The sequence below is a fragment of the Chiroxiphia lanceolata genome, chromosome 19 (assembly GCF_009829145.1).
Source record: "Chiroxiphia lanceolata isolate bChiLan1 chromosome 19, bChiLan1.pri, whole genome shotgun sequence".
NCBI lineage: Eukaryota > Metazoa > Chordata > Aves > Passeriformes > Pipridae > Chiroxiphia > Chiroxiphia lanceolata.
Genome location: NC_045655.1, coordinates 869,266 through 892,563, shown reverse-complemented (window position 1 = coordinate 892,563; position 23,298 = coordinate 869,266). Strand labels below are relative to the sequence as shown.

The following is a 23,298-nucleotide window of genomic DNA, read 5'->3' as shown; positions in this document are numbered from 1 at the left end:
GCACCCTGCCCACCCCTCTGCCCTCCTGAATGATTGTGCCAAGGTAGCCAGCAACAGTCACCTGCTCAGGACATTATTGTCGGCATCAAGCACTAAGAAAACTTGACCAAGATGACAAAATCATGACTGCCAAAATGATAAATGGCTTTAAGACTGATAAATGCATGTTTTCACCTGTTTATTTGTTTAAACATTCAGATTTTATGCTACCTGCCACAAAAGGGCAAGCACTTTAATCCCAAGACTCCAGGAGCTGAAATTTAAACAAAATACTGTGACATTTGTTAGAGGACTGCAAGAACCAGGAATACAGTCCATGGCCAAAAATATGTCTAACATCTCCGAAATTGCAAAGTCCACTCTGTAAAGGTGCAGACACATGGACAAGGTGCAGGACAGCTCATTGCACACTCACAGAGCAGCAGTGCCTACTGAGAGGTTTGCACACCTGGCACTGCTCTGCAGGGCTGAGCTGGCACACGTGGCACCCAACAGCTCAAACTTTACACATTGCAGACCACTTATTAAGCCAAATTTGTCTGATGGCAACTGAAGTGTATTTTCCTGTTACTTACAGCTTCTTTGCACTCCCAACTTCTAGGCTGAGATTTTGCAGTCTGGTTTCTGTCCAAGAAGACCATTTTGGGAAACTTGAGCACAGTTCACTCACTGAAAGTAATAGAAGAAAAGGCACTTTTGCCATTATAAAAACAAACATGCAGAATTTTACTGCTGCATTTGACCTCAGGAGGAAGTGTCAGATGTTAGCATTTAATACATGGGAGCCTCAGCCAGCTTCCCCATGGCTTAGGCATGTGCAGTCATTCTTCATGAAAAACAAGTCTTTGTTAACCTTATCTTCCCACACCCTGTTGGCTCTGAGGACCATCAGGTGAGATTGGCTCCAGGAGGTGCACTAGGACAGGATCTCAGTTCACAGCTATTACAGGAGGTCAAGACATGAGCTCATATGGCTGTAACACAAAGGGGTTGAAAATCTTCTGTAAAGAGAAAAGAGAATCTCTTCTGGAAAAAGTAAAGATGGGCATGGCTGGTCTCCGTGGTGAGAGGCAGGTTTGGGCCCACACTTGGAGCATGCACATGGCACAGCAGATTCTGCACAAGATGCTCCTGATGCGTACCAGTGCAGACGAGAGCAGAGCCCGTCCCATTCCTCAGCCTCACTGAGTAGGAAGTTTCCAGTTCTCGCACCAGCACATGCAGATTTATTGCCCCAGTGAAACTACTGCAGAGCCAGCAAAAGCATTTTAAATCAAGAGCATGCAGGGTCACTTGCAGAAAGGCAGCTATAGGGTTGAGCATGGATAAACCCTCTCCCTAGACCTGCCCAGACACCTGCCCTGGGCCAGATCCTGCTCACCTGCCTAGAAGGAGGAGGAGGCAGATTGCAGGACCAAGGATTCCTCAAGACAAGGTTCCCCTGACTGTGATGGAATGCAAAAATAGGTGCTCTTGAAGACCCTCCTGCTGTACACAGCCACCACCTCATCCTCTCACTGAAACCTCAGAACCACAGTCCCAGGGTTATGGACCCCTCATGCAGCAGCTCTGCCCTGGTGCCTCCAGACCCTCAGCCATTTCGTACTGAGATGTCATCCCCTGAACAACCAGTACCATGTCTTTATTTGTTTTGCAGACTAATACAAGCTGCAGCATCCAGATAATTCCTCCAAAAATCTTGATAAATTACTGAGCTCTGCAACATTTTCTTCTGGAATAGCACGGTGTTTGGTCAGTGCCCGTAGCACGCTGCCAGCATCAGTACTGCACAGTGAGCAGGGTTGGGAAAGTCATCTCTCTTGCTAACTTCATTCCTCCTGTGCACTATTTGATCTTGCTTCTGATCAAACCAGCTGTCCCCAGTGCTTGTGGCTGCTCACCAGAGCATGACACAGCAACGCTTGTCTGTCCATCTGCTTTCCAAATGTCAGGAGTAGGAATGTGCCTTCTGTGTTTTCCTGTGATTCACTGGAGGTTCCAGGGGTTGCCTGGGTGTTGCCTACCAAAAGCCAGTTCAGAGGCCCCCAAACCTTTCCTATCTCTCCTCAGTTTTCTCTTCCTTCTCCCCTAGATTGACAGAGGATCACATGTCCTGTGTGAAAATTGTTTCTGTCTTTATTGCATCCCATTCAGAAGATGGAAAGAGAATTTCTGTTGCCAAACAAAGAGTTGCAGCAGACTGTTTTTGTGGGTCAGGACACCTTCCCCTTCCTTGTCCCAGTGGGAACAGTGAGTTTTGCCTGCTTACACAGCCAGAAAAGAATTTTTGTAGGATGTGAGAAGTATTAACCCCCTCACCATGCAAATTTTGCCTCTATTTCTACTAAACCCCAGTAAACAAGGAAATGTGCAAGATTCTCCATGACTCCAGCACAGACTGGTGGGACTGGTGTTCACTGGTCCAAGAGCCAGGGATGATTGGCCTTTTTTTGGGAGCCCCTCTGAGTTAATCCCCCTTGGTGTCAGGAGATGGTCTGCTGCCTGGTACCGTGGCTGGGCCAGGGAGGTCCCATGTCACACAGCTGCCTCTGGGCAGGGAACAGGACAAATGTCCAGTGAGAAGGGGAGGGACAGTCAGTGATGGAAGAGGGACAAAGGACCACAGTTCCAGGGCCTTCCCCTGCAGTACCATTGCTGGAGGCTGCGCCCACGGACCCCAAGAGCTGAGGCAGTCTTAAGTTTTCCTGCTGACCTCAAACCTGAGTCACCTGCAGGTTTTACTTTCAAATGAGGTCCCTCACAGGTGTTTTCCTTTTCCCAGATCTGTCTTCTGGAGCTGTGGTGCCTTCCATGCCCTGCAGGGAACATTCCAGAGAAAAGTCATATCTGCTCTCTGACGTGTCCCACAGAGCACTGTGTTTCAATGCCTGCCCCCCCTCCCTGCCCATGTGCCTTCTGCTCTCCCCCTGCTCTCCATCTCCCCTGCTCTCCTGCCGTGGACTGGCTGAGAGCATGGGATTTCCCAGAGCTTTCCTAAGTTATTTTTAGGCAGTGCAATAAAGACAACAGCTAGTTTGTGTTGCTATTTTTATAGCACTCATTAAAACGCTGTTGCTGAATATCCTGGTAGCTGCTTGCTTCCGCTCCTGTGCTGACTGCTCCTCTTTCTTTCCTGTTGCAGCACTGAAAAGCCCATCTGCATTCCATGAACAGCGAAAAAGTCTGGAGCGAGCCAAGGTAATTCCTGCAGCCATCCTGTGAGAGAACACGTGGGCTTGCTTTGCATGAGTCATAGGGTTTGAAAGCACCTTCCAGCACCATCCCCTCCTCTGGCATCCTCCATGTGGGCCCTGTGGCCAAGGATGAGGGGCAGAGCATCTTCCCTGCTTCCAGACATGGGGTGTGCTCACAAATGTTCTGGAGCGCCTTTCTCTGAGCGAGGAAGGGTTAAGAGGGCAGAGGGGGCATCTGTGCCCTGAGCTGTGGGGTTTTACAGCAGCCTCAGAGTTTTGCAAGGGGCCGTGGGCAGGGCACAGTTCAGCATGGTATTGGCAGGCCTTGCAGTGAGTGTCCAACCAGTGGAACTGCTGCTGTCCCTCCACAGCCTGTGCTGGCTGTTCTGCACTCCTGTGTCAGCCAGGTTAGAGCAGGGCCAGCAGCAAACAGGCCTGAAGGATCCTAACTAGTTCTGTGCAGAGGGAATGCAGCTGCCTCCTGGAGCAAATCCACAGGGAGCTGACACTTGTCCCCAGGCAGGAGCCTGGCTCTGAGCTCCACAGGGCAGCTTGGCCACTGGGACACAACATCCAAGGGGGAAGATGGCCAGGCTCCCGTCCACCCCATTATCTGGCTTCCCTAAATACTGCTAAAGGCAGAGATAAGTAGCCATTTCCATAACGCATTGAAACTCTGTCGATCACCTTTTGGGAAATCACCCTGGTTTCCAAGTGCTGTGACCAAGCTGGAGGGATGACCACAGAAATCACACAGTCATGCAGGTTTTGCTTGAACACAAGAGTTTGTTCCATTAATCCACAAAACGTGTGTGCAGTCACATGGGAAAGGGCCTTCGCAAGGAAGAATGATTGTGAAATACAGAGTAGTGCTCTTCTGAACTTAAACACACTCCAAATCACTTGCCCTGAGTCTCCCATGGTAATAAATGGCAAGCATAAGAAACACAATATGACTCTGAAAAATTAGTATGCTTACAAAATTTCAAGCAATCCAAAGTATCCTTGAAGAGTCATATATTTTATAGTTTAAGTATACATTTGTGTCTCTTTGTCTTTTCTCTTCAAAAGCTTTCACTGGCTAGTTGCCTGGGGAATGGGAAAGGATGGTCCAGTCTATCCCAAACCTCAGGCATTTCTAGAGCGTCCTAAGGAAGTCACTGAGCACAGCCTATAACAAACATTGTTCTCTTGCAGGGTTGCCCTGCTTAGACCTGGGACAGGGAAGACCCATGGCTGCTTCCAGATAATTACTCAAAGGCATTTGTGGTTTAGCTGATATTCCTCCCAGCTGATGTTGTGTGAACAGAAAGCAGATAACAAGAACTGTTCCTGTGTTCTGAAAGCTCTTCTGCTTCAGCTGATGCTAAAAAGCCCACATTTGAAGCCTTTCTCCACCATGTGTGCCCCAGAGACACAAGGAGAGCTTATAAACAGATAAGGTCCAAAGGAATTGAAGTCATAGCAGAAACACGAGCAAAGCCACAGCTGTAGGCCAGCAACTGGAGCTGAGCTGAAGTCAGGACCTGATCCGAGGATTAGCTGGAAATGCATTAGGTGATTTTAATTGCACTCGTGTGCAGACACCAGCTCGCTCTGACCTGGCACAGGAACCAGGCAAACCTGCCCATGGTCCAAGCAAGGGATTGTATTGGTGGAAGTAAGCTGGGAAAAAATACAGGGGGGAGGGTAAGGCGTTAGAAAGACTTCAGTAAATAAAATATCTATTATTTGTTTAAACACGTCACTGGCTATGTTAGAGGCTGGCATCAGGCCAGCACAGCATACTTTGAAGTTGGTGTCCTAGAATAGATTGCTGGGTTGGAGGACTGAGAGCATGCTGCCTTTGCTGAGGCAGGCTGGCTTTCCTGAGCCCTGGCCTCAGTAGTGCTTGAGCACTTACCCAGCACTCCAGCAAGGGTGGCAGAGAGGGACTGCAGGGTCTCTTGTGCCTCTGCCCCAGAGCAGAACAGCCCCACCTCAGTCAGTCCTGACTGATGTGTGAGCACCCACAGACATCCCACTCCCCAGCAGCTGCTCTGGTGTTCTCTGACCTGTGCTGTGAGATATGTCCTCTCATTCCCAGCTCAAGCTGTTCAGCTGAAGTTTGAGCACGCTGCTGGTTCTCCTAAATGCATGCACATGTAGAACTGTGTCTCTTTTTTCTTGTAGCACTTTAAAAAGCTATTTTGCATCCTGTGTCCCTACAGCAATCTCACCTCTGGCCTGACCAGCCTCCCCTCCCTTCAGCCCCTCCTCACTGATCCCATCTCTGACTCAATGATGTCTGTAGCTGTTGTCCAGTCCTTGTCCATGAACCCTTTCAGATCTAGGGCACAGAACGGGGCCTTGCTGCTGCTGTGTCTGCACTGGGCAGGTGACATCCTGTGCTGTGTCTCCCCTGCTGGTTTGGGGTTGTGGGTCAGCTGCTGATCACTAGATTCTCCAGAGCCTTTTATAGTTTTTCTATGCATTGAGTGACTAATTTCTGCCAGGGTAGTGACCACCTCAGAAGTATCTCTGGTGCATTGTCTTCATCCCCCATAGTGCTTAATCAACTGGCTTAGCTGTGGCTGTGACCTGAACAGAGTCCTTCCTTTCAGTGCCCCTGAAATTGTATCACATATATTTCAGATCATCTATTGCTCTAAATCATGGTGCACTGTAATCTGTTAGCCTTGAATGATTCAGAGTTAAGAAATACGTCTTCTGTCATCCAAGGCACTAATTAATATATTGACTAGCAGGAAAAATTGCTGCATAACAGGTTTTGATATATTCTTCTGTTTAGCCTGTGAGCCATTCCCAATTCCTCTGGTGATCCACGGCTATGCTCCTTTTTTATGTTAGGTCTTATCCAGACCAAATTTCTCTGGCTTGCGTATGAGAAAGCCATGTAAGATAATGTCAAAACATGTTTAAAGTCAAGCTACATGACATTAATTTTTTATTCCTGTAACAGAAAACTGTCATCTCTCCATAGAAGGAATTTAGGTTGATGTGATGTGGTTTGTTCTTCATAAATCCATCCTGGCTGTTGTTCACCTCCTTGCTATCTTCAAAATCCACTTATATAGATTGTTTGCTTACTTGGTCCAATATCTTGCTGTCTGCTTTATAATTTCCTCGTTTCTTCTCTCCATCTCTTCTAAAGCAAGACGTTATGCTCTCCTTTGCTCAGTTTCCTGGAGAACCACAGATAGTTGCTATTACTCTAGCCTTGTGTATCCCAAACTGCTTGGGGACATTTAACTCCTCTGAGTACTCTCTGATCTGTTCTCCGACCTAATCTCTGTTGCTGAAGGCTCTTGGCTTAGCCACCTGATTGATAAATAGCCATTTATCTGTTTAGTGAGGGTTGTTTTAAAAGGCATTAAATCCTGTGGTCATCTCAGCAGCATGCACAATTATTTCTCCTGTTTATGGAACACAGACAGCACTTTCCATTGCCTGATCCTGGCTGCAGAAGTGCTTGTAAGATCTTTTTCTCGTGAACATGTACATTTTATACTGTGGGTTTCCAATTGTGCTCCAGCTCCTTGTACTATTCTTTAATATTTATTCTTAAGATTTTAACCTCTTTGAACCATTAACATATTTTGGACTATTTCTTCTTGCAGCTCAGCTTAGCAAAGAGCTAATCTTGTCTAAGTTGTGCTCTAGCTTTTCTTCACCAGGGGATAAGCTTATATTTGTATTTTTGAGGTCAGGTGCCCTCAAGGCTGACTTCCTTGGCCCTAATGGATGGTTACTGTACCTCTGTGTGCCTCTGTGTTCCTAAAGCCATGAGGGAGGTGGCACAAGGTCCCAGGACCATGTTCATTACAAGCTCAGCTGCAGTGATCTGCAAAATGGATTTTCCCAGCCTCATATCACAGCTGGGGTGAGGAACCACAGAGCGTAGGAACTGCAGGAAGGTTAAACCTCATGGCTGACCTGGGTGGAAAGTCTGAGTATCTTCATTACTTGCTCCTGATATTCCACCCCAGAGTGCCAGGCTTCCCACAGAAGGCACTGCTAACAGGACACCCCAGAGCTGCCTTGGGGCAGCTCTCAAAGGTGCTGGACCTGCACCATTCCCAGGGAATAGGTCCCATCCTTCCTATGAGCTCTCACAATACTTCAGGCATCTAAAGCTCAATGGTGATTGTAAAGGACACAGGAGTAGGTACAGTGATCAGTCAGCAGCTCCATGCACAGTGTTCCCTTTCTGAAGAACTCCTGCCCAAGAACAAGCCGGTGTCTGAGTGACAAAAAATGCCATTTAGGACCTCACTCAACCCAGCTTGTAATAAATCCAAAAGAGCCATAGGATGACACAGGGGCAGGTGCTCTCAGTACCTTATTGCTGCTCCAGCCAGGTAACCCTCTGCATTTGTGTTCTGCAGACTGAAGATTATCTCAAGCACAAGATCAGAAGCAGGCCTGAGCGCTCAGACCTGGTCAACATGCACATTCTGCAAGGTAAGACTGCCCCAGCTTCCCACACACTTCTCATGTCTCCTGCCCTGGGATTTGTGTCCTTCCTGCTCCACTTCTGTTCCTTCAGGGCTCTCATCATGATTAACTTTGTCCCAGTTGCTCATAAGAGACAGACTTAAATAGGACACAATTTGTATGGAATTCTCTCCAGACCTGGTCTTCAGGAAGCAGGACACACTTTTTTTTTATTCCCTGGCAAACGCAGTCCCAAGGCCATCTAGTCTTTCTTCCATCTCTGCCAGGGGCCAGCATGAGATGCTCTAGAGAACAGTGGGTATAGAACAGCTGTGAGAGAGAACTCTGTTAGCCACAGGAGCTGATGTCTGATCATGAAAAGCAAACCCAGAGCATTTGTTGTCCAGGGCACTGAAACTCCTATAGCAGGTTGTTGTAACACCCTCCCAAAGCGAATCTTTTGTGCTGCCATAATTCCAGATATTCTGTGGGACAGTGACCCAAGCACAGCTGTATGAAAAGCCCTGCTATCAGTCTGTGAGCCACAGCAGCTCTCCTCTCTCCCATCATGGTGTTCCCTCCCAGCCAGAGACCTGGCAAGGCTGCATCCCATCACAGACAGCAGAACTCCACGGTGTCCCTCCTTATCTCCAGAGATAACAAGATACTTAGAGACAGAGAGGATGTGCAGCCTCCCTCTCTCCCTCCTAGAGCCCTGTCAGTTGGCTGGAAGAAGCAGATCGCTCTCTGGCAGCTGTAAATGCTGCCCTCTGCTCTCAGCATGGGTGCAATCTTTCTTCCTCTGGCAGGCAGGAAGACTGAGCCAGGGTCCCATGCTGGATCAGTGTCACTGCCTTGCTTTCCCCTTAGGTTTCCATCCCTAAAATGGGCTGGCACCATTGCTCAAGAGGTGAAAGTGTCTTTCCCTTGGTTTAAATAACAGAAGTTGCGGCCAAGGGCTGTCAACCAGATGTGGAGGCAGCTGCAGCCCTGGGCATGGACAGGGCCAGGCAGGGCACAGGGGAGCAGAGCCTGGCTGTGTACACAGCAAGCTGCACATGCTACCCCACACCCCCTGACCTGGAGGCTCTGCTCACACCTCTGTCCATTGTGCTCTGCGTTCCATGGAGGTGCCTTGGCGTATCATGAACCTACATGTACATTTTGTTCACAACAGGACTTAGAGGGGATTGCAATTGGCCAGATGAGACACTTTGTGCATCGTTGAAGTGCCTTACAGACACATCTTCTGTTACTGTTCACCTCGAGGAGCTCATTTGTGTTCACTGGTCTATATAATCTGAGGCCAGAAGTGGCCCTAGACCAGCTCTCCTGGCCTCTTGCAGAGAATTTTCCATGGCATGAAGCCCTTTAGCTTGTGTTGCTGACAGTATCCCCTCCAGAGTAGTGCCCAGTCTTTGAAGATAGCACAACCTAGATTCAGCCATTCCTACTTTAGACCCCCAAGGGTATAGAAATGGTCTAGTTTAGAAACCCACTCCCTCCCTACTCATGCCTGTGCCACCATAGGAGCCAGATCAGCTTTGTTCAGGAAATTTTCTGTTGAAGTTGCTGCTCTTCTGTCACCACTCTGTAACTGGGGTCTTCTCAGCTGGCTTTGGTAGGGCTGTAGCTTCCAGATCTACCTGCTGTGCTCCTCTCCAGCTCCTTCTTCCCTGAAGGCCTGGAGCGCTGTAGTCATGTCACCTCTGAAAGTCCACAGCCCAGCATGCACTATTTTTAATTCTAATGTAAGCCATTTACTCCATTTGTCCAGCACTGCTAATGGTTCTTTTCTCCAGCTGTTCCCCAGAAGTAGGGATCCATCTGCACTAGCCCACAAGGGCCAAGGTGCTCCTGGCAGGCAGGAGCTGGAGACCCCTTTGGCCCTCATTAGTCTCAGCTTGTTAATCACAGGTCACTCCTGGTCCTTGCAAAGGATGCTCCAGCTGTAGGCTGGGTTTGCAAATCTAGGCAGTAGACAGAGGCTCTTGTTTGGTTAGGGAGAAACTGGGCCTAAGGCTCAGAGGAGGACCCATGTCACAGATCCCACCAGTCCCATCCAGTCCAGCAGAGCAGCTCCTGCTGTGCCCTGAGCCACACTCACATTTTGCCCACAGCCCCCAGGGCTATGATGAAGGGAAGCACTCGCTGAGGTTTCCCCTGGTCCTGATGCCTTCTTTGGCCTTTTAGACTCGGCTGCAGAGGGGTCCATTCAGTCGACTCAAATGAAGCTGAAAAGAGCCCGACTGGCAGATGACCTCAATGAAAAGATCGCTCTCAGGCCGGGTCCTTTGGAGCTGGTGGAGAAGAATATTATTTCCGTTGACTCTGCAGTGAAAGAGGCCATAAAAGGTAGTGAAAGGAAAGGTGTGTGTTGTGTGTGCGCGTGGAGCAGGGCAGGGGCTGGCGAGGGCACGAGGAGGTACCACAACGACTGCAGGAAGTGACTGACCTGGACTTAGGAGCCACATTTATTGCTTAAATTTCGTTATTTTCACAGTAAGCAGCCCAGTCCAGCACAGCCTGCTCTGTCTTATCCTGCCTGTGAGCAGAGAGCTCTCACGTTAGAGCAGTGACACTCAAACGTGCACAATTGTTCAGCCACGTCCCCACAAAAGAGCCTTCCTTCTTACACCTCTTCCACAAGGCTTTGAGCGTGGAAATGCTACTGTTGGAGACAGAATATTCCTTTCTCCGCCGTGGTTGGGTGCAGAGGTGTGGCTGTGAGGCCAGTCTGGATTCTCCCACTTGTGCCCTGCCAAGCTCTTACATCCCAGTTAATGGGGGTGAAGTGGCCCCAGCTCAGTGAGGCCATGGTTCTTTTTTTTACCACTGATGCTAGTGGTATGAAGGGCCTCACAGAGCAGGATGCTGCATCTTGGGGGTGTGAAAGCATCCCTGGGGAGTTTGGCTGCTGGGGATTGTGGAAACATCCCTGGGATACTAGGCTTCTGGGGAATATGAGAAGCAGCCTACACCCCAAAGCAGGGGACACTCCTATCAACCAGTACCCAGCACTCGCCTTATGCCCAAGCCTGGTTTTCCTCCATCACCTCCCCCCCAGGAGGGAGGCAGAATCCTCCACAATTACTTCCCCACAGGGAAGCTGGTGCGGGAGGAGAAACAGAGCAAAAAGGTGACTCAAATTTCACAGGGCCCAGTGCCAGGACAGGGAAGTCTGAAAGGTGAGGAAAGGAGCAGGAAAACCAGCAGGGTCCTGCAGTGACAGGACACCAGCCTGTATTTTTGAAGCCTGGGGCCATCTCTACATGTCCAAATTGGTGCTCAGGTCTCCAGTGAGGCACTGAGACGTGCTCTGCCCCTGGAAACTGCTTGTTCTGTTGCTCCCGGTTCCTCAATTCATGGGATCATTTTCATTGGCATAATCCCATGTGAAGTGTCTGTTCTGGAGCTGAGAGCTGAGAGCAAGCTGGGGACAGTGGCAGGACTCTGGAACAGGAGGAGTCTTTGAGTGACAGGAGTGATGCCAAAAACGAGAGTTGAAACAGGAAACACTTTGACTTTCATTTTATCTCAGAAACCATCATAAATGACATTAAATATTCCAGGCCCAGATATTACTCTGTCCTGCCCCACAACTGTTCCTACTCTTGGTTTTGGGGCTGTGAAGTGCAGGCTCTGTCCCTACAGTGGCTCCTCCAGCCTGGCCCTGGAGCTGCTCTCCTTCCAGCATGTCACAACTCTCCTCTTTGACGCTGAAATGGTCCAGGACTCTGCCTAAAGAGGAATTTTTAAGGAGAGTTGAAGTAAAATCTCCCCAGCCACTTATCGAAGGAGAGAACAGTGGAAAAAAAAAAAGTTTCAAAAAATCCCCCCCTCTATAAACATTTGAGGCAGTTTGAGCATGACTTTATTCCCTGGAGCAGAGGTCTGGAGGCTGGGCAAGTGAGCTTGAAGCTTGAACAGAGCTTCTACCCAGCTGCCTTGTCAGGAGCTCGTGGTAAACAGAGATTTACGGGACCAAACTGTTAAAACCAAAAAGTTTGACTTAAAAATGATTTGTTCAGTTTTAAATTTCTCCCTTTCGCAATGCCCTTCAATCACATTGCTGGGGAAAAATGTGTCCTGCAAGCCAGTTACATCCCATTTACGGTGAAATCTGCAGCACATTAGGGTCAAACAAGAAGGTACTTGGTACCATTGGGTGCCACGTGAAGAAGGTGATGCAGCTGCACCAGGAGCACCATCCCAGCCCTCAGGTTTCTGCAGAAGAAAGCCCCAGGCTGAAGGATCCTCAAGCTGGTTTTCAGAGTCAGGGGCGCCTTGTGGTGCTCACAGTTTGGGGCGAAGGGCTGAACACAGAGCAGGGAGATGAGCACTGGCACTTCTGAACGTTAAGCCTTTTGTTTTTGCAATACCAGAAAGATGACAGGGTTTAAAATCATTTTACTTTAACCTTGGAATCTCGACTGTTTACACAGTGGAAAGTTCAGCTGACGTGTTCCTCTAATCACCTCCGGCAGGGTGAGCAGAAAGTGCCAGACCCCAACTGAAAGCCCAACCGTCCCAGTGACAGGAGGCCGCCAGTGCCCTGCATAGCTGAGCGGTGATACAAGAACCCTTTTTTACCAGGTCCTTGTCATCACTTTGTCCAACGTGCTGGAGAGGACAATACCCAGTGCATTAGAAACAGCCCGGAGCAAACACCATCCTGCCTGAGATTACAGCAGGGACACGGGATGGAGAAACAATACACTCCAGGGCGGGCTGGGTGAGAGCAGGACAGATAAGGGAAGCATTCCCCATCGGCACAGGCCCGTGGTATCAGGCAGCAGGATGCAGCGCATTCTTGTCATGCTCTGGGCTGTTGCTGTGTCCTGAAGGTCCCTTGGGGTCCCAGCTTTGGCACCACTTCTCAACACACACTTATTAAATGCCAGCCCAGCAGGAGCCTTGCAGATCCACAAGTCCACTACTCCTTGCTTGGAGTAATTTTTCCCGACAGGGATACCTGTGCTGTCTGCAGGGATGGGAAGCAGCTCCCACCCAGCCTGGGTGGACCGTGCAGTGCTGCAGTTCCTCAGGAAATACCCAGTTTGAGTGCTGCCTCTGATGGAGAGGGCACAGGCCCTATTTTCAGGGACATATGAAGAGAGCAGGTTGGACATGGCTGATCTCATACCCCTAGCCCATATGGTGTCTGGGCAGCAGCTCAGGCAGGGAGCCAAGGCTCCATTCTCGCCCACCCTGGCACCAGCAGCCAGAGGGAGCTGAGATAACCCTTATCTCTCAGATAGGGGCAGGGGTCAGAGCAGGAGGCCCGTGTGGGTGAGAAGGTGCACATTGCTAGACTGGCAGCAGGGACAGGTGGAAGCTTGTCCCCAGGCCCTTCCTATTTCCCCATTTGTCACCTCGCTATCAGCGTGCCAAACTGCCTGACAAATGCCAGACATGAGCACGAGGAGATTACGAGCATGGCCATGCTGCTCCTTCCTCTACCCCCGCCTGCAGCCCTCCAGAGACTCACATGAGACCACTTTTTTCCCAGCACTTTATTTATCAGCAAAACCTAGGGGTCAAGAGCCATTGCCCATCTGACAAGCAGACAGCATGCAGCAGCTGTGCAGCAGGAGCAGCAGTGCCTGGGGCTGTCAGAGAGGCAAAGGCAGTGGTTTGAACCATGTCCTGTGGGTGAAGCCTGTGGACAGAGGTAGGATCTGGGAGCCTCTGTGCATCTGCAGCCAGGTCCACCCATGTTGGCTCGTGTGCCGTGAGGGGATGGGTCATGCTCCGGGTTGATTTCAGCTTCAGTTCTTCTGATGAGGATGGGGTCCCACGCGTGTGTGGGTGTGCAGCGGGGGTGCTCTGGGGACCCTAACACCCATCTCCCGCCTTAGCCCAGCAGTGGGGCAGGATGGCAGAGCCCCTCCTGCACCAGTCCCACCTGTCTGTACCAACCCTCCTGTGCTGGTGGGCCTGACTCCTCGAGCCTTCCTCTCTCTTTCTCCCACAGAACAGGGTCTATGATCCCAGCTCTTTTGACCCCTTCTCTCTCCCTCTTCCAAGGGACACAGTTCGTGGTTCCAGCTCCTCAGACCCCTCCTCTCTCAAGGAAAATGGTCCATGGGCCCAGCTCCTCAGACCCCTGCCCTCCCACCCCCAAGTGACCGGTCCATGGCTCAGGCCAGGTGCTGTGTCCCCCCGCTCTCCCCCAGCCGCGGCCGAGCCCCCGGGCACCACGGCAGGGGCTGGGGGCACCGCGAGGCTCACCCAGGCCCCTCACCCCTCCCCAGTGCCCCCAGTCCCCGCGGGCTCTGACCGCCGCCCCTCCGCCCCCCAGGCACCCAGGGCAGCTTCCCCTGCCCGGCCGACGCCTTCGCCTTCGAGGAGGAGGACAGCAGCACGGACGGGCTGTCCCCGGAGCGGCCCCACAGCCGCGGCTCTCCGGGGCCCGCAGAGCCGCCCGCTGCCTCCAGGGACCCAGAGCCGCCCCCCGGCGCTGCCGGGACACCGCAGGTAGGGGGGCGGTCCCGGACCGGGGGCACAACGCGGGGCACGGGAGGGACGGGCCGGGTCCCGTCCGGACGCTCGCCCGGGGCCTCACGGGCTGCGCGGGGCCGGCGCGCCCTCCGCCGGCCGGAGCGGGCACTGCAGGCACCGGAGCCGAGGTGGGGCGAGGGACTGGCGGGAATGGGGGGACTGGGGTGGTATCGAGGGAATGCGAGGGGCCGGGGGGGGAACTGGGGGAATGGGGAGGACTGGAAGGAATGGAGAGAACTGGGGGAATGGGGGAGTCGGGGTGGACAAGTGCAGACTGTGGGACTGGGATGGACTGTGGGGGCTGGGAAGAACCGGGGCAGACTGGGGTGGGGGGAACCAGAGGGACTGTGGCCATCCAGGTCAACTGGGAGGACTGGCCTAGTCTGGAGGCCACTGAGGGGCCAGCATTGGGCAGGCTCAGGTGAAATGGAGGGGGCTTGGAAACCAAGAAGAACTGGGGGGACAGAGGACTAGGAAAGGACTGGGATAGCCTGGGGGTGTGGGGATAGTTGGCTGAGATAGACCTGAGGGGACTGGGATGGACTGAGGCATCTGTGGGGACTGGGGACAACATGGGGTGAAGAAACGGGGTAGCAGGTGCCCCTGTCAAGGCTGAGCAGACCCTGGCACCAGCCCTACAGCCCCTCTCACCTGTCCCTCGCAGGATCATCCCCCCAGTGCCGATGGCCACGCTCCGGACACAGCCCCAGGGCAGGGCAGCCAGTGTGACAGCCCCAAGCAGACGGGGGGGCAGGACAGCCCCACGCTCCCCGTGCCCTCTGCAGTGAAGGTAATCAATGCCTGTGCCTCTGGCTGCATCCCAGCCTGGAGTGTCCGCGTGCTGCACTCCACCTGTGTGAGAGGTCTGGGGGTCTGGCCTTAAAGGCTTTGAACAATGCAGGCAGACAAACCTTATGCCAAAACTATAATTTGATTCACTGTGTAGTGGTACAAGGTACAGCAATACGCCTTTTGCCAGAGGCAATTGCTTGAGTCCTGCACTGGAAACATCCCCTGGGCTGAGAGCAGGAGGAAATGTGAGGAGCACTGGAATACATTCCAGGCAGGGAGGGTCATTCTCCGTCTCATGTGCTGTCCAGCACAAATGAGAAGGGACAAAGTCCCGAGGGAATCCCCTACATCCAGGTTCAGCAGCTCTTGGAGCTGGAATGTCAGAGTACCAGCAGGAGCTGCCCTTGTTTTGTCTCAGGCCTCTGCGGTCCCATGGAGGGTGGCAGGAGCTCTTTTCACAGCTCATTCTTTTCCTTTTTGGACCAACAGTCCAAATCATCCACTGATAGCAAGAACCGTCACAAAAAGCCCAAGGACACAAAGCCCAAAGTGAAGAAGCTCAAGTACCACCAGTACATCCCTCCAGACCAGAAGGCAGAGAAATCCCCTCCACCCATGGATTCTGCATATGCCAGACTGCTCCAACAACAGCAGCTCTTCCTGCAGCTCCAGATCCTCAGCCAGCAGCAGCAGCAACAGCAGCAACAGCACTTCAGCTACTCCGGGATGCACCAAGGACAGCTAAAGTGAGTGGCACTGTGACAGCAGCAGGGTTTAGTCCTATCTCTCTCCAAACTTTCCCCTCCCTAGTACCCATTTGTGCCAGTGCAAGGGGGTAGAGGCATGCCAGTGAAACATAAAAGCTTGGGAACAGCACGGACTGTCCATTCTGGCTTTGTGGACTGGCCGGGGCATCTGCAACCTGCTGGTGGGAGACAAGCAACCTCCTACAGCCCAGCCTGCTTTTCCTTGGGGTGGCCATCCATAGACCTCATACAGGAGACAGCTCCTAAGGGAGCAGAGGGATGGGATGCTGGTCACAGAGACCCTGAGGGGGCCAACAAGTTACCCCAAATCTCCTTTGTTATTTCAGGCAATCGAATGAACAAATGGTCAAAAGTTCAAATTCTTCATCAACTTCTGTCAACAACACCCCTCTTTCTCCAGTGAAAACCACCTTTTCAGGCCAGACTTGTGTCTCATCTATCAAGCCAGGCCCTCTGCCATCCAACCTGGATGATCTCAAAGTGAGTGCAAACTTTGTCACAGCAGGAGCAGAATCTCACAGCCTGAGCGTGCAGTGGAGTGCCACAGGCTGGGAGAGAGCGAGTTACAGGTCAGCACACCCCACCCACTGTGCTCTCAGCAGCCCAGGAGTACAGCACACCACACTGGGGCAGGGCTTGGGCACCGTGGTGGTACCTCAACATGAGGGCTTTCTGCTCTGCAGGTCATGAAGGGGTGCACTGCTCCAGTGTGTGTATCAGCAAAGCTTAGGTCTGCCTTTGGGAGGCTGCAGGCCAGGCCAAGGGCAAGGACTAAAGGATGATCTGTGCTGCTGCTCCTGCAGCTCCTGTCTCCATACCTTCTGTGGTTTTATGGTGAACATCAGGGTACTCTAACAGACCAGCTGGAAGGTCAGCATGGCCTCCCCTTAGTGACTCAGTGGTCCCTGCAGCCAGGCCAGCTCAGCTCTCTGCAGAGCAGGTATCTCCGGCTACATGCACTGCTTTGAACATCTCTCATGTAGGCAAGACAGGGCATAAGGGAGAAACACATCTGCAGTTCTTGTATACTTTGCTAATGGACCCTCAGCCATGGGGAAGACCAAATCCTTCTAGGAGCAGAGACCTGGGGGCAACATTCATTGTTAGAGGTAGAAATAACATGAGTTTGGCCCCAGCAATGCCACAGCTCAGGTGACTGTATCCTGTGCAGATGCCTGAGCATGGAGCATGTGGCTCCAAGCTGTATGATCAGATTCTCTGAGCTGTCAGCTGGCTTCTGGTATGTGTGAAAGTCCCCTGCTCATGGAGAAACCTCCTGCTAGGAAGGGAATCTTGAGTTGCCTCCGTGGCCCAAGGGCCACTGCTGGTTCCTGGAGAGTAGTCACAGTTCCTGGAGGAAGAAGGAAGGTTTTCCTGTTAGGAAAGGTGGAGATTCTGCAGGATGTACAGTGGTCAGGCCTACACAGGGTGACTGGTGAGACAGTGAAGCACCCGGGAGGGCAGAGCTTTAACACTGGGAGCTGCAAGCCTGTGATTTGAGCCTTCTTGTTAGAAGTGTTGGGTTTCTAAAGGGCTCATCTGCCACTGAGACTGATCAGGAGTGACTTTCCTTCTAGGTGTCAGAGCTGAGGCAACAGCTCCGAATGCGAGGTCTGCCTGTGTCAGGTACCAAGACAGCGCTGATGGAGCGTCTGCGGCCCTTCCAGGAGTGCGGCAGCAACGCTGTGCCAAACTTCAGTGAGATCACCACCGTCACCTTCCCAGTCACTCCAACAAGCACGCTGTCGAGTTACCAGTCGCAGTCCTCCACCAGCATGTTATCAAATGGCTTCTACCACTTTGGCAGCACCAGCTCCACCCCACCCATCTCACCCGCCTCCTCTGATCTCTCTGTGAGCGGCTCTTTGCCGGACACTTTCAATGATGGGCCCATGTCTTCCCCGCAGTTTGGTCTCCAGCCATCTCCAGTTCATGGCAGCGCTGAAGAAAGCCTCATGAGCAGCATGAATGGAGGGAACATCCAGCTAGAACTGGAAGGAATTGACACAGAGAAAGACAAGATGCTGGTGGAGAAGCAGAAGGTCATAAATGAACTGACGTGGAAGCTGCAGCAAGAGCAGAGGCAGGTGGAAGAGCTGCGGATGCAGCTCCAGAAGCGAAAGAGAAGCAATGGCCTTGAGGAGAAGCAGCAGACTGCTCAGCATTTCTTTGGTGTCCCCATCAAGCAAGAAAATGCTGTGTCCAGCTGTCCATTTGCATCCAAACAAAAGGCCTCGAAAGGCCAGGCAGGCAGCTCGGACAAGCTCAGTAACCGTGCGGTGCCGCAGGTGCCCCACATTGTAAACAGCCACTGCTTGGAGCCTGCGGGGCAAAGCACCATCACCTCCTCGACATTCCTGAGCCCGCAGTGCTCCCCCCAGCACTCTCCCCTCGGGGCTGCCAAGAGCCCCCAGCACATCAGCCTCCCGCCGTCCCCCAACAGCCACTACCTGCTCCCGGTGTCCCCCGTGCCCGCGGACGGGCGTAGCGGGTCCCCGACCGGCAGCTCCTGCCTCCGCACAGCACCGGTGAGTGTGAGAGTGAACCCAGCCCCCCTCGGGCACACACAGCCCACTGCAGGCCTGGCCTGTCAGCCCGGGACTGCTGGAACTTGGGCTGGGCACCCAGGGGCCGTCGCGGCACGTGGCACTGCCTGGAAAGGAAGAGAGTTTCCCAGATGGATGGGTTGGAAGGTGATGGCACTGCAGGGTTCTTTGCAGGGTATGTCTTGGGGAGCCTTGCCTCAGCACCCAGTTGCCCTGGGGGGGGCACAGCACAGCTCCCATGCCCCATGGAACCCTAGCACAGCTCCTGTTGCCCTAGGGAAGCCCTGGCACAGCTCCACTCTTCCCCAGGGGACCCCAGCACAGCTCTCTCTGCCGATAGGTGAGCACTGGCAGAGCTCCCTGTGTCCTGGGAGACTCCTGGCAGATCATCCTCTGCCCTGTGGAGCCCTGGCACAACTCCTTCTGCCCTGGGGAGCCCTGGCACCGCTCTCTCTGCCCCTGGTTGAGCACTGACACAGCTCCCTCTGCCCCTGGAGGGGTCCTGGCAAAGCTCCCTCGTCCCTGGGGAAGCATTGGCAGAGCTGCTTCTGCCCTAAAGGAGCCCAAACCCAGCTGCCTCTCCCCTCAGGGGGAGTCCTGGCACAGCTGCTCGTGCCCCATGGAGCCCTGGCACAGCTCTGTACACAGCAGGGAAGCACCAGCATGGATCCCTCAGCTCCTGGGAGAGCCCTGGCACAGTTCCTACACCCCTGGGAGACCCCTCTGCAGGGTTGCAGGGCTTTCCAGCATCTTGCCAAGCCATTGTGGCTCCCAGCAGTGTGTGAGGGATTTTCACCACTGACTTGGAGGAGAGCAGTTATCCCGGGAAGCCTTTTGTCAGAAAGCTAAAGCAGGGCCTGCAGTTGGGGTATGCAGATAGAGCTCGTGTCTCCCCACCAGGCCACCAGCCCAGCAGGGTCTGCAGCAACCACCACTCCTCACTCAGCCCTCTGGACAGGTACGAATGCCTGGGGAGGGGCACACGCTGCCAACACAAAAAGCACCAGAAAGTTCTTCTGATCACAGCCCAATTCATCCCAGCTCCCTCCTGGGACTCCCCAGGGAGCAGCTCTACCTTTCCCATGGCCTGTCCCACTCCAGGGTGCCAGGTGAGCACACAGGGCTCAGGGAGGGGCACGGCAGGGCCAGGCTGAGCGCACACAGCCGCAGAGGAACAGCTCAGCCTAGAGCAGGGCCATCCCAGCCGTGTGCCCCGGGGTGCAGGCACTGTGGGCAGCCCTGCACGGCAGCACAGCGTGGGCACGGCACCGTGTCCAACCCCTCCAGCAGTGCCATGGGCAGTTGGCACCAGCACAGCCAGCGAGGTGGGAATGGGCAGCAATTTAGGGCAAGGAGGGGCAGAGACGGGGCTGCCAGTGGGATGGGCATGGAGGGCAGTGGGGTTGGAGTGAGGCAGGTGGTGGGGCTGCTTCAGGGGTGAACACAGGTTTGGGTGAGCTGGGCCATGAGGAGGATGAGCTGGGCAGGGGGCAAAGAACAGGGAATGCAGGGGGTGACCCCAGCAGCGGGGCTGTAGAGGTGAACTGAGCACTGGGGCAGAGCTGTGGGAGCAGTAGGCAGTGGGACACAGTACTATGAGATGATATTCCAGAGAGGCAGTGAGGCTGCTCTGGAAAGCTGGGCAGTGGTCAGTGAGTGTGAGGAGGGAGCAGTGATACTGTGGGGTCATCTCCAGCTTCTCCCTCCCAGCCTGAGAGGAAGGGGCATATGGAGGGGATGGTCCCGTTGTGTCCTGCAGCTCATCTCAGCTGTGACACCGTCATCCTGAGCATTCCTCTGCTGCCTGCAAGACACTCCCAAGGGTGAGGGTCCTCCTTCAGCAAGAACCACTCTGTGCCCAGCACTGGAGTGCTGTTCCTCAAGAGCCAGGGACAGTTTCCTTCCAACTGCTCTCCACAGAAGGGTGACCAGGATGTGCGTGGCCAAGCCGAGTGACCTCACTGCTGCCCTGGATCCACCCCTGGATCTAACCCACCTGCAGGGGTGATGCTGCTTCCCCTGGTATTGGCTCTCATGGGACAAAGCAGTGGGGAAGGACACACAAGGGCCTAGAAGTGATGGGGACAGCAGCTGGCAGGCACTGGACCTTCAGAAGAGGTCTCTCCTGAAATGGGAGCCTGGCAAAAAGCTGACAATCATATGCAGGTGTTTGGCACAGGCCAAGGTTTCCCTCTGTTGTGTGGTCTTCCCTGGCCTGGGCTCTGTGAGATGCCCCCAGACAGGCAGTGATGGAGAGGGGCTGGGACACAGCTTGGGAGGTGCCACATCAGTGGCCAAGTGCAGCCAACCACCAACAGCCCCTCTCTGTCTTGCCTTGCCCTGCACATCCCTGGCTGGGCCAAGCACCAGGATGCTCTGGGACACCATTCCCGTGCTCCAGCAGTAACCAGAGGCCAGCCTGGCCCTGGGGCTCAGAACCAGGCTGAGGGAGTTAGTTTACCTGCCTCTACCCTGCTGGAAGGCCAGGCATTTTGTTTGTTTGACCCACAAAATACTTATTTTCCCTGGCCCCAGCCCGACCTTAACAGGGATGAGAGAGCTGGGCCTCCCTCTGTGCCTCCCTGAGCACTGACTCCCTTTCCCTGTATTTCCCCAGCAGATGGCTGCGCAGGCAGGTCAAAAGTTTTCTATTCCATCCCCAAGTTTTTGTAAGTCAAGCCCAACCCTGTCAGAGGTAAAGCAGCCTCCACCCTATGAGGATGCAGTGAAGCAGGTAACTGCATGGTTTTTGTTTTCTACAGGGCTGGGGCTGCCCAGGGTGTCCTTCTGCAGATAGTGGGACTCAGCTACAGAAGTTCCAACCTCTTCTGGGGTCTCTGGGTAGAACAGGCCTGTTTTCAGAGGCATGGGCTTTTTTTAAGGGTTAGCTGCTGACTGGCTGCCATGAAGCAGTCAGAGACCACACTGGGCAGGACAGTGTCTGCTGTGCACACCCTGACACCCCTCAAACATCCAGGATGCTCTTTGGGGTGCTCGGTGCTGTGTGAGGAATAGACCCTTGAGCATTCCCCAGTCACCAGGAAGCTCACCTTCACTCCTTAGCCCATTAACAACAGGGGTTGTTAATGCTCTGTGCCATCTGCCCCCTGAGCCTAATCCCGGAGTGCTGTTCCCATGGGAAGACTGTCCATCGCCCATGAATCCCTTCCGTGAGAATCTAGCAGCAGCCTCAGTGCCAGGAATGATGGTGGCTTTAGGAATGCAGAGTGATGCTGTTGCAGTGATGAGAATTGGCTCATGCTGGAGTGCAGGAAGTCCTGCCAGTTTCCAGGCAGGGAGAGGAAGATGCCTGGGCAATGCAGGGAGTGCAGGCTGTGGCAGTGCGAGGTGCCAGGGCCAAAATGTCAGTGTGTCTTGGTGGCCCTGGGACAGGGAAGGCTGTGGTGTCCGCTGAGCAGAGGGTTGGTGGCAGAGCAGGGCACCTTGGTCCCTGGATCCACCGTGATGTCCCAGGTCCCTGCAGTGCCCACCTGAACACCACTGACAGCCTCATGTTGATGTGGCCTCTCTCCTGCATGGGAGGAAGCCATTTGTGGGGACCAGACACAACTTTTTGGGGATCTAGAGCCATCTACCTAGCTTGTGGCTGGAGGGACTCTCCTCCTAATGCCCTCTACTCTCCTCTTTGTCGTTTGCTGCAGCAGATGACACGAAGTCAGCAGATGGATGAGCTCCTGGACGTGCTGATTGAGAGTGGAGGTATGCACTGCTTCTCTGTTCCCCTCCAGGGCTTCCCCTCCCAGCCAGCATTGGTCCCTGAGCCTCAGTGCGTTCTGTGCACCTCAGCAGAGCTGCCTGAGTTGAACACAGCTTTCATCAGCCCTCCTGTGCCAGCAGCCACTGAGATTGAATCCAAAGGCATATTAGCCCTCCCAGAGCCTGTTCCTGTGTGTGCCATCCCGGTGGGGTGGTCTGGGCTTGGCTGTCACCTGTGCAGACTGCGCAGAGAGAAGGGGCAGCAGGGCAACAGGCTGTGCTCAGCGCTGCCAGCCCCCTCCCCACACTGAGCCCCCAGTGTCCCCCACCATTCCCAGTGCTGCCAGTGCCATCTCCCATGTACAGTACTGCTGGTGCCCTCTCCTGTGCCCTATCCCAGCCCTTTGGGGACAGCTGGCAGTGCTCATGCCCTAGGGACTGTGTCCAAACCCAGGGGATCAAGGTCAGAAAGCAGGAATGTGCGAGGTTTCCCGTGGCAGGGGGTGGGTGAGCAGTGCCAAGGGGATCGAGTGGGGAGCAGGTCTCCAGGAGGAAGCCCAAGAGTCCAGGTGGAGGACTGTGGTGGTGCCCCTGTGCTCAGCAGTGGTGGGCACTGCCAGGGCACCTCAAATCCCTCTCATCTGTTGACAGAAATGCCAGCCACTGCCAAGGAAGATCGATCCTGCCTCCAGAAAGTACCTCAGATAACGGTGTCTCCAGGGAGCACTGGTACCTCTCTCCCCAAGCCCCCAGCCCCCTTCGAGCAGGTCCCCCCCGCGCCGCTGCCCTTCGAGCACTGCCCAGGCAGCAGCGACGCCCACCTCGAGGTGCTGCTGAACAGCCCCCTGGGCAGGGTCAGCGACATGGCCCTGCTGAAGATGGGGACAGAGGAGCCCCACTTTGAGGGGATGATGGAGGGGTTCTCTGGCAAAGCCGCAGATGAACTGCTCAACTCCCAGGAGATTTTACAGACTCCCCTCTCGCCCATGGAAACCCAGCTCTCCCCTTCCCCTGCCGAAGGCTCCAGTTTACAAATGAGTTTCACTGAGTCTCCATGGGAAACGATGGAGTGGCTGGACCTCACCCCCCCCAGCTCTGCCACCGGCTTCGGGTCACTCACCCCCGCGGGTCCCAGCATCTTCAACATCGATTTCCTGGATGTTACCGACCTCAACCTGAACACCAGCATGGACCTACACCTGCAGCAGTGGTGAAGGGAGGTGCTGGGGGTGGATGCTGTGAACCTGCAGCAGGCAGTGCAGTGTTTCTGTCGTGCCGGAGAACATGCAGGGCTGACATGCCTCATCCAGGAGAAACTGGAGTCATTTTCCCAGCATATAA

At 53.8% G+C, this 23,298-nt stretch overlaps 1 protein-coding gene across 1 annotated transcript in view; it reads left to right on the top strand.

Moving 5' to 3' along the window:
• Positions 1 to 23,257, top strand: part of MYOCD (myocardin) — a 35,052-nt gene extending 11,795 nt beyond the window's left edge. Inside the window, exons 3-12 of the mRNA XM_032706347.1 lie at positions 3,143 to 3,198; positions 7,583 to 7,658; positions 9,825 to 9,986; positions 13,936 to 14,091; positions 14,777 to 14,925; positions 15,417 to 15,673; positions 16,021 to 16,174; positions 17,272 to 18,222; positions 21,903 to 21,960; positions 22,609 to 23,257. Coding sequence (XP_032562238.1) covers positions 3,143 to 3,198; positions 7,583 to 7,658; positions 9,825 to 9,986; positions 13,936 to 14,091; positions 14,777 to 14,925; positions 15,417 to 15,673; positions 16,021 to 16,174; positions 17,272 to 18,222; positions 21,903 to 21,960; positions 22,609 to 23,171 — 2,582 coding nt within the window. The 3' untranslated portion in view covers positions 23,172 to 23,257. The remainder of the gene's footprint in view (positions 1 to 3,142; positions 3,199 to 7,582; positions 7,659 to 9,824; positions 9,987 to 13,935; positions 14,092 to 14,776; positions 14,926 to 15,416; positions 15,674 to 16,020; positions 16,175 to 17,271; positions 18,223 to 21,902; positions 21,961 to 22,608) is intronic.
• The last annotated feature ends 41 nt before the right edge of the window (positions 23,258 to 23,298 follow it).